This window comes from Numenius arquata, chromosome 10 (assembly GCF_964106895.1).
Source record: "Numenius arquata chromosome 10, bNumArq3.hap1.1, whole genome shotgun sequence".
Taxonomy (NCBI): Eukaryota; Metazoa; Chordata; class Aves; order Charadriiformes; family Scolopacidae; genus Numenius; species Numenius arquata.
The window spans coordinates 44764700-44777585 of NC_133585.1; the positions used below are offsets into that span (position 1 = coordinate 44764700).

The 12886-nt window shown below is 41.2% G+C and overlaps 1 protein-coding gene across 1 annotated transcript in view; it reads right to left on the reverse strand.

Moving 5' to 3' along the window:
• The window catches only part of TEC (tec protein tyrosine kinase), a 32000-nt gene that overhangs the window by 5119 nt on the left and 13995 nt on the right, over positions 1 to 12886 (reverse strand). Inside the window, exons 2-11 of the mRNA XM_074155220.1 lie at positions 10582 to 10683; positions 9538 to 9619; positions 7317 to 7445; positions 6267 to 6307; positions 5625 to 5806; positions 4636 to 4701; positions 2892 to 2946; positions 2651 to 2730; positions 1973 to 2106; positions 651 to 725 (exon numbers count right to left, since the gene is read on the reverse strand). Of these exons, the coding sequence (XP_074011321.1) occupies positions 651 to 725; positions 1973 to 2106; positions 2651 to 2730; positions 2892 to 2946; positions 4636 to 4701; positions 5625 to 5806; positions 6267 to 6307; positions 7317 to 7445; positions 9538 to 9619; positions 10582 to 10683 (946 nt within the window). The remainder of the gene's footprint in view (positions 1 to 650; positions 726 to 1972; positions 2107 to 2650; positions 2731 to 2891; positions 2947 to 4635; positions 4702 to 5624; positions 5807 to 6266; positions 6308 to 7316; positions 7446 to 9537; positions 9620 to 10581; positions 10684 to 12886) is intronic.

Here is a 12886-nt window from a genome sequence, read left to right on the forward strand (position 1 = left end):
TAGAATTTACCTGAAAACTGAATGCTTCTATAACTCACAAAACAAACAAACTTTTAGGTAAACCATGACCTTTAAGCAGCTCCTGACTAACACAGAAGGCAAAACTCAAACTTTCCTGAGGCCAGTAACTGCATACTGATATTATCAGACTTGATTTCAGCAAGCTGCCATCATAGAAAGTTGTGCCACTGCATAGAAGCTTCTCACATCACCTGATATGCCATGCTTAAAACAGGTTATTCCAAAATTACATATAAAAAAAAAGTAACCCCTTCACAAAGATCAAAGGGCCAAGGTTGAGTCAGAAGTCTGGAGGCTTATGAAGGAGCCAAAGGCACAGCTCTTTAATCGGGCAGAGCTTAAGGTGCCCACAGAAGTGTGGAGGAAGATGCCAAATTCCCCTGCAGCACTGGTGACACATTCTGCCTCTCCTCACTGCTGCCCTTGGCACCACACGCCAACCACCAGCCACGATGCCTTTTCCATCCTCTCTGCAAGGGTCTCCAAGGTTCAACTTGGACCCGCATAAGTTAGTAGAGCCAATCTCAGTACAAAATCAGGTCTTTTCCAAATTTTTAGAAAATATTGTAGCATCTTAATGTATTTAAAATCATCTAAGGTACATGTAGATGAATATAACATGCAGTTACCATAGCTGAATCCTGCCGTTGTTGGTGCTGTCGTCTTCTTTGGGGTCACTGGGTAACGCAGCCTCGTAACGAGACCTGAGGTTCAAAGATAGTTCAAGAGACAGAGATTTACTTCTGAAATAGCACCAGGCAGCAAATCAGCCACTTCTTCACTGTAAACTGCAACACTGATTAGCAATAAGCTTATCATTATATACAGCTTTGACCATATTTTCTGCTATTGCGTTGACTATTCAAAGCGGCTACAAGAGGTACACGGCAGCACTCACTGCATCTAACTTGTTGAATCTTCTTTACTGGTGAGATACGGCTATAGATATGCACATACATTTGTGCTTTACAGTTATATTGGCACCAACAGAGGCTGAGGACCCCTTTCAGATCAGAAAGATTATCTAGAAGTGTGTACTCTCGATGTTACTTTTGATCATTTCCGTTTCACACATTTAAAACCCAACACTTTTACTCAGGAATTTTACACATACAAAATAAATGCTGCATGCTAGCTGAATATTCTCCTAAAATCTTAACAGAACTCAATACACTACAAGGTCAAAGCCATAAAACAATTAAAGAAACAAGTGGCAAAACCCGTTATAATAAACGAAAAGCAGGGTTATGTTTTGGAGCATATTTTCCAGAAAGGCATTTTCCAGAATATCATCAGGAAATGCCAGGTCATCTGAATTATATATAAGCATCTGGAAAATATCAGTCATAAGGGAAATTTATGCACAGACTTGACATGAAAAAAAAGATATACTATATTAGTATCTGTGCCTTGAACCTGATTTCTAAACTCTCCTCATCCCATTGTACAGTGGGCAGACACCAGCATCAGCTACAGATCTGAGGTGTCTAACCTTTACAGAGACTCATCTTTAGGGACTTCCTAAAGAAGACATTACTGTTCTCCTCAGCTGTTTGCTATATGGGAAGATTAGATCATTTCAAGCAGTGGTGACCCGCAGGTAAAACAGCTAGGGCCTGAAGTGTACTCCGGGGAGGTACCATCCCCATCCATCTGCTGTGGGTTACAGGCAGCTGATAGAGACACCATGTGGAGCTAAATGAATTTTTTCCTGACTTGATACAGCTATTCTGTTACTCTGGGGACAGCAACATATTTATACATTTTATGTATATATTTACATAAAACCTTTCAAATGATTGCCTATATTGAAAATGCAGTGCTTCAAGACTTCCCTGAAAAAGAAGGAACTATAAAAACCTAAAAACTTTCATTAAAAACCTAAAGCACCTTCCACTCCTTTCCTTCAAATCAACCCTAAGTGACAGAAAAAAAATTCCAGTTCATCTACCTGCTGCATTATGTTTATGATACTCAATTATTTCTGGAATGGAGTTAAAGAGATGTTTTTCTGCGAGGTAGTACTGCTTCGGTGATGTCACGGTTTCTTTTATATGGTAGTGTCTTATTCCTGATGAACCTTCTCTGGAAAAGTAACAACAACAACAACAACAACTAGCAATAATACAACATCATTTGTTGTGAATTTTTTTTTTTTCTAAGAAGAGCACATTGACTAGGAAAAGGAAACCGAAAGGGCCAGCTCAGGTTCTCAGTGCTTCAGGAACAGCTTGAATATCAGAGACCCCAAGCGCTGGTGACTCTCCCTCGTCTCAGTGCTCAGACCAAGTTGAAGATTAACCCATAAAAGGTTAATTTTCAGCCCAGCGAGCTCCCGGATCCAGCTCACCACACAAACATCTGGGCTGGCAGGAGGGAAGAGACAAACATGGTGGGAGAGCAAGAGCCCCTTCTTGGGTGGAGGTTCAGGTCTACACTGGATTAAACCAAACGTGACCTAACCATGGAGTCAAGAAGCTCATTTTAGTCACCCATCTTTTCTATCACAGCAGCCCTCGTTTCTTTCTTGACCTCTCTCTCCTGGGCTTTTCTCCAGCCCATGGATGTGGATACAGATACAAATGGATTTGGACAAGACAAGGTGTGCAGAGCAGCCACAGAAACTCACCCTCCAAATTTTGTATAAAGGGAAACTGTATACAGGCCAGGCTGACTTGAGTCTCTCACCACAAAACCACCTTCTTTATCCTAAAATGCAAGCACATTGACAGTTTTGTTCAAGCGGTTTTAAGCTGCATGTCTCTTCCACTCAGTCTGTGATTTGCGCATGTCAAAATAAACCTATGTTTTAATAAAGGAGCTACTTCAGACGAATTTCACAGTTAATACTGCACGGCTGCTGTGCTCACCTCGGTTCTGAGGAGCTGCTCTGCCTTGCTTCTGTTCAGGTTTCTGCTGTACCACCTGCAACACAACATCAGTGACCAAAACTTCTCTAAGGTGCACGATTTACCTAAAATGCTTGAAGCAAAATATTACAGATTCGATAATTTCGTAAGTTGCAGTCAAGAACTGAACCTTTGTTAATGTAAAAAAAAAAAAAGCCATAAAAATGCCCTGAGATCCCACAGAAGCCAGTATAGTTCCAGTAACTGAACTATTTTTTTTGGCAAAAACACTTTTCAAATGGGTGCAGGCTGATGGTGGGAGCTGGTCTGAACGGGCTGGCAGCCCCGGGGATGCAGGTCCCTGCACATCAGTCCAGCCACCCATGGAGCTGGCTGCCAGGATGCTATTTTGTTCAATAACTTCACGGCTCTGATTGTCCAGGGAGGACCCATCTACCAGAGAGGAGGTTGAAAGCGAATTAAATGTCACGGTTGCACATCCCCGAGCTCGGTGCTGCGCGGGCAGGTTAAGGTAGCCACAGAAGCACTGACATTTCAGCCAGCTGTAGCAAATCATATAAAAAGGAAAAGCACACAGCTCGCAAATGGCACGGTGCGATCATTTTGAGCTACGCTGTCACAGCGGTAACCGAGCAGGGAAGTGGCACAGCAGCCTCTCATCAGGTTCTGCCATTCTGGAGATAGTGGTTCCTCACAGCTGGTAGGTGACCTGGAGTAATCCTCCCCAGACTGCGCGGTGACTGTGAATTAGGGCCCCAAGGTGGGAAGGCACAAAGTGGCTGGACCAGATAAGGCAGCCCAGTTCCTTCCTTCCCTTTCTGCCAGCCCAGAGCAGGGCAGGGCTCAACGAGAGCCTCAAAGATGAGAAAGCAACCAAGAGCAAGTAATTCCCTCTAGTAAGGCTGAGGGCAAAACCCCAGAAGAAATTTTACCTTCTAGCAGAATATGGCAGCAGGAGCCATACGTGGCCGACAGCAGAGTTTCAGAGTTACTAATGTGGTTTCGGAAACTGGTTTTAATTATTATTGCCTTACAGCTCCATTTTATCTAGAAGTCATTAAAAAGTCTTCAGTTCTCAGGCACAACAGTTAATGCTGTACCGAAATCTGAGTATCAAGAACAGGCTTGGAGTCTGCAGTGTTAAATTTTACCCCGATGTTCTTAACAAGTACTACATAATTAAACATCAACTGGAAAAAGCTCTTTTTTTTTTGAAAAAAAAAAAAAAGCTATACTTTTACAGCTGATAAGTTACATGCATACTCTGAGACTTAAAATACACTGAGTGATATATTTTCTTGAAAATTAGAGCTGCCATCCAAAATCTCTATTCTGTTTACTTTGAACAATTTCCCCTGTTTTCTACTCTATCATCGCCACACACTTCGGATAGACAGTTTAATATTAAAAAAACATTCCGCACACTTATAATGGGTAAATTTCCTTTAAAGTTTCCCTTTTTCTATCAGAGAATTGGCAGGGTGGTTTTTTGCTTTAATAGTAATAGCCTGAAAACTCCATGCTTGGTGGCCATCTGTCTGACTTGAGTCTAGATTATAAATCACAGCAAAATCAATGAGGAGAATCAGAATAAACATATGACTATTTCAAATATCTAAGTTTCATCTCCAAGATCAATGCCATTGTATGTAAATACTTGCTTTCAAAACTTTGGAAATACATCATCATTCTTAAAGCATAGATTTTATGATTTTCTATGATTTTAATTCAAACATTCACTTACTCATATTGATCAAGGTTGTTGGACTTCTTTCCTGTTACATAGTTGCTTGGAATATATCCTTGTTTTCTAAAAAACATATAATAAATAATCTGAGCAAAAACACATAAAATTGCACGCCTAGAAGAGTGTGTTTCATTCCACTAATTACCAGAGGTCATTTATTACTGACCCACCCACTCTGCTGCTGATTATACAGAGACTACTTTTGCACATCAACATTTCCACATTAACTTTCACTGCACCTGGAGAAGTGACACAGGCAGCAGAAGCGTCCAACAAAACCAGCAAAAGGGGTGAAGACGAGTAACCCTCTGCTGCTCTGTCACCGCTGGGCTCAGAGCTCCCAGCCAGTCACTGGAAAAACGTTTGGAGCCTGCCATAACCCGATAACTCACAATTACCCCTAACATACCGCAACAGGGACCTGATAAATATTTAAGTATGGAAACTTTCACCTTTAAAGTCGCAGGGGAAAAAAAAAAATTAATCCAGGGAATGTACAGTTGTAGTTATTACGGCGTCTCACTGCAACTCTCTCTCAACTCATTCAGAGATTGCCCCTAATGATCCAGCTATTAAATAAGATGATAATTATTCAAGTCTGGAAGTCGGAGCCTGCTGAGCTGAGCGTTAACCATATTGCTCCCTAATGAGCCATTCCCCAGGGAAGCAGAAGTACTGTACCAGTCTAGCGAGGTTTTGCAGGCTGCTGGTGCTTTAATTGGGAAACCATGAAGTCTGACAGGAAATTTAATTGTAAAAGCTTCCAGTTCTGCAACCATCTTTTGCACTGAGACCCCACAATCTATCAAGAACTGCACTTTTAAAGATTTGTTTCCATGTGGGAATAAAGATACAGATGAGATTCCAGGGCTGAGGTCCAAAGTGGGGTCTAACAGTTTTTTGTTGACACATAGTCAATATAAACTACTACAACAAGGAAAAAGCCTTATTAACTTTATAACAAAAAATAAGGAACTCTTGTTTACCCATATTTGTCTCTTGCCTTCCACCAGTGAATGTCATTCTTCTCAATCACTGTATATTCTTCACCTTTCTCTAATCTTAAATCATGATGTTCTGTAGGCTCAAAGTCATACATTGCCACCACCATCTCCTCCTCTTCATTGCCATTTTCTTCAACTGGGGGAACTGGTGGGGGAGGCCTTCTCTGAAAATGACCCAACATCATTATCCTCCCACTCTGCTCCATTATTCCACCCCACCCACCCTTACCATCACACCAGCGCAAACCAGCCCGAGCTTCCCAGAGGCAAACACTGGGCTAGTTCTGGGTTGCCCCAGGAGGCAGCTGGAGCGTGTGGCCGACCACCACCTGCAGCCACCAGTAAAGGGCAATACTGGCTGGCATTTGCTTTCCAACCCCCTCTCCCACCAGCAGCACAAATACAGCTAATAGGTGCAGCTACATTTTAATGGAATTTTTTCCACCCTGAGATATGATGCCCACTGACACATACAGAAATAGACCTTTGCTGTAGGATAGGGAAAGAATCACAGGAAACCTAAATGCCATCTCAAAACCCAGCAATTATTAAATATAAATTTAATTATTAAATATAAGTTATTAAATATAAATTTAATTATTACATATAAAAACCGCTACCTACCGCACTTTTTTCTGGCATTGGAGAGGACAATCTCATTACACCTAGAAACAGAGCACAGGAAAGGATCTGTGTCTATCCATTTAGCCATAAATTTTAAAAATGAGTACAAGGTTTAAATTTCAGATAAGGTTTTAATACCTTAACTAGCCTTCAGGATAGTTTAGTAAGTCAGAAATAAAAGACCACTCCAGTTAAGCATCAGGAAAACATTGATTAAGTATTCTTGCAAAAACACACTAAATCAGATGGCAGGCTACATTCGTGACAGGATTTGGCAATATCTGTGCCACACCTGTGCGTGCCACACAGAGATCCCTGAACCAGCCCTCAGATGCAGAAATATGATAAATAAAAAAGAGATAGAGATTAAAAAAAAGTATATAAAAAGGAAGCAGTGTTCCTGTTGCCGCAATCTAAAGGTCTGTTCCTCTTAACATCTGCTCCTCTAAAAGTTACCCCTAACTCCCCCGACCCTTGCTTTGCTAAGTAAGGCATTGATTTTGTATATATTTTTTATTGCTTCTCTCAGGTTCAAGAGTACTTTTTTCTCCTGTGCTGTATTTTTTTTTTCCCCCACTTTTTGTATCGTTTTTCCACTGGTGTAATAACACGAAATGCAACACAGCTGTTATTCTTTTACAAAGGTATGTAAATGTTAGTTACGAAAACTGAAGAGCTGGCAAGGATTTCTACCTGAATCTTTTTCACCATCAGGTTTTGTCCTCAGTTTGAGGTAAACACTTGGTCAAATAAGTTTCAGATGGGAGAAACAAAATACATGAAAGATAAATTCAGCAACCTCAATGATTCCTTTCAGCTGTTTCTACACAGGTTTTGAAGGCACAATTTGCTGCCTTTTGTATTTTTTTTTAAAAAAATGTTTCTTTCATTTTCAAGCATTTTGTTTTCCTTTAGGCACAGTATTAACAATTCAGTCTGCTCTATAATAATTTGCCTAATATCTGGGACATTCAGGTGTGATGGCAGGATCATATAAAAAAAAGCAGAAAAACATGCCAAAAAAACTTCATAAGAAACGTATGTACTTACTGTTTTCAAAGAGGTTATATTTTTCACAGCCAGGTGCTAACTTTTCTGTCTGTCTGCAGCACTGATAAATTCCCTCTGTCCAGAATTTAGGATGATATTTTACCATTATATTGCTGTTGTTCTTTATTTCTACAAGAAGAAAAAGAGGATATACTGAAAGGTACCAAAAAAAAAATCTACAAGAGGACCATCTTTAATAACTATTACAATATCTTTGACATGTGGCATAATCTTCATTTGTCCTTACTTTAGCATTGCTTCTCTTAAGGACCTTCTTGCAAGTTAACATGGGGTGATACAGTGATAGTAGAGGACATATTTAGGATAATACATGACTTTATTCCAGAAGAGTGCTACGTTCCCTGCCTAAACTGCCCACTCCAGCAGGGGCAGGTGTTTGGTGCATCCACAGAAGACCCAGGAGTCCACCTGCACCATGTGAAGCATTCAGGCAGCTGTGAAGGTCCTGGGGGATCTGCCCACCCCTGTTCTATTTACTACTGCTGCAAGCAACTCAAGGTGATTCTGCGCCTCTGCTCCACTCTCCTGAGATCCTATCTGGAGTTTCATGAGCCTCCGTCCAGCTCTGGGGCACCCCAGCATAAGGAGGGCATGGACCTGTTGGACCAGGTCTAGAGGATGCCAAGAAGATGAGCAGAGAGCTGGAGCACTTCTGCTACGAAGACAGGCTGAGATATTGTTCAGCCTGCAGAAGCAAAGGCTCTGGGGAGACCTTATAGTCCCTTCCAGTACCTAAAGGGGGCTACAGAAGAGATGGGGGTGTAGTGATAGCAGGAGGGGGTAATGGTTTTAAAGTGAAAAAAGGGAAATTTAGATTTGATATTAGGATGAGATTCTTTACTGTGAGGATGGTGAGACACTGGAACAAATTGCCCAGAGAAGCTGTGGATGCCCCATCCCTGGAGGTGTTGAAGACCAGACTGGACAGGGCTTTGAACAACCTGGTCTAGTGGGAGGTGTCCCTGCCCATAGTAGGGGGGTTAGAACTAGATGATCTTTAAAGTCCCTTCCACCTCAAACTATTCTAAAATTTCCTCTAAAATTGTGTTCTGGAGGGAAAGCAAGCTGACACTTACCACTATTCCATGGCACCTGTGTTTACACCAATGCCTGCCTGTGTTTGGTCTGAAAGTCTCCTTATCCTCTTTCCCACAGGCTTACTGAGTTTCAGAAATTATTCCTTGCCCTGTGGTCCCCAGCCCAGTAACTATTCCTTATTACTTTACAGAGCACCTGTAATTAATGTGAGCATTTGACAGTGGCAGAAAGCATTAAAAGGCTCTTGAACAAAGATCTTTACTCACTATGATCACATTAATCAGATCACATTCTAGTGGAGATGCCTCCTGTCATTTTACATCAGTGTAAGACAATCATCAGGCCTGCAATGTTGTCTAGCTACATTCAAACAAAACTTTTGCGTGATGCCATTAACAAACTGGCATAAGTTTTTTTTACAATTTACACATTGTGCAAAAGCACGGAGTCAGATTCTGATTGCAGCTGGACTTCACAAGTGAAATTAGATCAGCCTGGATGTTCGATACTCCCAGTACATGTGATAACACGCTGTGTATGCAAACAATGAGCTGGACCAATAAAAATAAAAATTGGTGGATATACGCAATAGGAGCTTTACCTTTTTCTAGCTTGTTGTGGATTGACACTGGCCAACTGCTATGCACCCACACAGCCACTTGCCCATTCCCCCACACGGCAGGGCAGGGGAGAGAATGGACAGAGCAAGAGAAGAAAACTTGTGGCTTGAGATAAAGACAGATTAAAAACCAAAAGAAAGAAAAAAAAACACAAAAGAGATGTAACCCCTCACCATCTCCCACAAACAGACCAATACCCAGCCGGTCTCTGAGCAACAGCCAACATGGAAGCCAAAAAACCCCAACCCCCTTCTTCCTCTACTCCATTTTTTTATTGCTGAACGTGATGTTGTATAGCCTGGAATATGTCTTTGGTCAGCCCAGGTCCACTGTCTTGGCTCTGTCACCTCCCAGCCTCTTGCCCACCCAAGGGAGAGAAAACCAAAGCCACCACTCAGCAACAACTAACACAGGGCTGTGTTTTCAGCACTGTTTTGGTCACAAATCCAAAACACAACACCAAGTTAACTCCATCCTGGCCAGACAGCTCAAGTAAAGGTATCTACGTATGTCAGATGTTAAGTCTGTGCAATTTCCTTTACCTTCTTTCAGATTCCTCACCCACTGATCCCGGCTTCGTGCACTTGGTGCAAAAATATAAAGCGTATTAGCATCATATACAACCTGGAGGGGGGAAAAGGAAATAATCAAAATACATTCACCTGGTAATATTCATTTATTTATTCCCCAGGAAACAGAACAAGATAAATGACTGACGTTTGGCTAAACTATTGTACTCAGGCACAAAATACAGAAACTGGGAAAAGGTTAAGGTTTATTGTTCATATATGCTGCTTTCTGTAGATTACAGAAGGATTTTGTAACAGTACATTATCTTGAGATTATTCCTTAAAAATGTCTGCTTCACGCTTTGCTTTGTTCATTCTTCACTGTGTGTTTTCTAAAAACAGTTCAATTTAATTGCTAAAGCTATTTCATAATCAGACATCCTTTGTTCCTGGCCACTTCATAACTCCTTGTGGTTCTGTACTGCTCTGGGGTGATTCCTGCCGCCTTTTTCTTCACTGCTTGTACTGGTGGAAAGCAAATATTGCCCCTCTTCACCCCAACCATTCCCCTCTATCGTAAGGAAGCACAGCATCCAACCCCCCATAACTAAGCATATCTTTCTCCTCCTTTAAATACTTTGTTTTCTGTCTTTATTTCCATTAAGTTCACAACGGAAGAAAATGCAATGAGTTTTATCTTCATTTTCTTATTTTTAAGTAATTTAATGGTAATTAAATTAAGTTTAATGTGAAAGAATGAAGGCAGGGAAAAGAGGCTGTCAGCTAACCTGTTTTGGAGGAAGACCAGGACAAGGCAAAACCCAAGCAGAGAGGGAAAAGAAAAAGACCAAGAGTATAAGGCACAGCTCCTAGGGGAGGGGACTGCAGGGGGAGCAGAGTTCACTGAGGATGGTTTTTAACCACCCATCCAGAACCATCTCCCACACAGCCCCAGAGAGCCAGAGAACGGGCTCAGTATTTAGAAGTGACAGTAATTTCAAGCAAGTTACATCCGAATGGCCTGGTGCTGTTGAACAGAGCACTGTAATGTATATATTTTACGTAAAAGGAACATACCTGAAATGGATATTTGTTTTGACAGGGAATAATACCATCACTTTTTACAACTTCTACACATTTAATCCTTGAAATATCCACGGATCCTTTTCTGTACTTTTTCTATAAGAGAAAAGCAAAAAAAAACACTATGCAAAATAACAGATTTCTCTCTTTTTCCTTCAGCAGAGTTTTCTTGCTTTCTTTTCCACTTATGACACCACTGTTGTTTTAAATGCAGAAGTCATTTGAAAAATGAGAGTTAAAGATCTACATTAGTGAAAGTGCACAGAGTACAGTGTAATTGCTTAGTTAAAAGTACCACTTCTTTCTATACAAAGTTTCCAATCAGTTGTAATCATAGGTTTAATCTACTCTTCTTTACAAAAAAATAACTTGACTACAGATGAAGGAAGGCTTCCCCCGTGCTGATTATTAATTATGATTAAAACCAGTGAGGGAAATAAGTGCCAATGCATCATCTCAGCTGCTCCCTCACTCTGCTGAAGCGCTCCCACCATTTTGTGGCTACTGCCGCATTTCACCAAGTTTCCAGAGAATCTGGGATGCTGCTCAGGCAACCCACGTTCCTGCTGAGGCAGGAAGCAGAAGATAGGGGTAAAACCCATCCCTGGGCCAAGTCGGGGTCTGTGTGGAAGGGACTTCTTTGACCAAGGCTAGCAGAAGCCTGGAAGAAGCAAGGTCAAAAGCACAGAAATCTGAGAACATCTGAAGGGACTGATCAAAACCTTCACCTGAAGCAGAAGAGGCCAAAAATGAAAGCCCATCACAGAAGTTCACAACGCGCTCTACTACATGGCAAAGGGAAACACCTGAATGATACCCTTCCAAGAGCAAAATTATGATGAATCTACTGAGACTATATAGGGCCACCTCTCACTTTTCAGGAGAACTGAGTCTTTATAATAGGAGAGAAAGTTTCTACTGGAATACAGAACAAAACAAAAATGGTAGCAGCTCATAGCTGGTCCAGAATTAATCCACATCAAAAATTTAGACTTGCCAAGCTCATCTAACACATCCAGTCCAGAGTGCAGTTTGAAAGACAGACACTGTTCACACAACATGGAAATAATCAGTAATTAATGAATCACTTGAGATACTCCAATCCTTAACTCAGCTGCCATCTTCTCTCCTGAGGACGATTTTCAGCCCAAATAGCACAATTCTGGTACAATCATAAGCAATAAAAAACACAGTCTTATAAAAAGAAGCAAAGAGCAACTTCAAATACAGCTGTCATGATTCCACCACCCTAGAAATACAGCAGTTACTGCCCATAGAAATCATGGAAGTTTCATCAGCATTTAAAACCCATTCGCGCTCCATCTCTTACACGTGTTGTTATGAAGAAAGCAGGCAGAGAAAAGGCACATAAAGAATTCATGCACATCATGGTCAGCATCAGGAAAAGTGACAGGAACTATGTTCAGATAAAGCAGTAACTTATTTAACACCAGAAAACCCAACACACCCAAAAAAAAGAAGTTCAAATGAGGGACTTCTTTAAATTAGAGAAAAAAAGAAAAAATAGGCATTTTAATGAACTATTAAAAATTCAAATCATAAACATTACCATAAACTGTACTACAAAGCTATATTATGTTATGCTGAAAAAATAATTTGCACCAAGTGTACAACCTTGGATTTTTTGATCAAAAAATCATTTTAAGTTTTCTGTTTATTTTATGGTTTCCCCTTACTTAAACCTTGACTGCCTGAAGTGAAACATACGTTTATGCAAACACCAAAAACTGAATTACTGAAGCCTACAACACTTGGCACAGCAGCAAGTATTGCTTCTCGCTCTCTTTGTCACCGTGTGGCAGACCTGGCAGCTTCAGGGCTGCCAGATTAGCCAAGGCAGAACAGGAGGATCCAAATGAGATGCACTTTTTCATGAAGCACAGAATTCACCTCTCCACGTAACTGTGTTGAAGACATCTCTCCAGATCTCTTTTCCCCGCACAACAGCATACAAAGGAGAAATGCTTGCCATTTCTGCAAAGTATCTGACCAGCCTTCTGTGTCCAGTGGGGCACTCGTACATTGCTTGGATCCCATCTGCTGGTTAACTGAGGTTGTGGGACAGAGAGAGAGATGATATGCATTGAGGTTTTTATCCAGAATGACAAAAATTCCTTGGAGGAACAGGCTTTATTACTTTCTCTGAACCCACCTCTCCTCCAGACTTGGAGATTTTCATGCCAATTTTGGCATTGAGTGGGTGCTTGCTCACAAGGGGCATACATCTGCCAGGAGGACAAAGGACAGGAATCCAACAAGACAATCAACTAACCTCCTG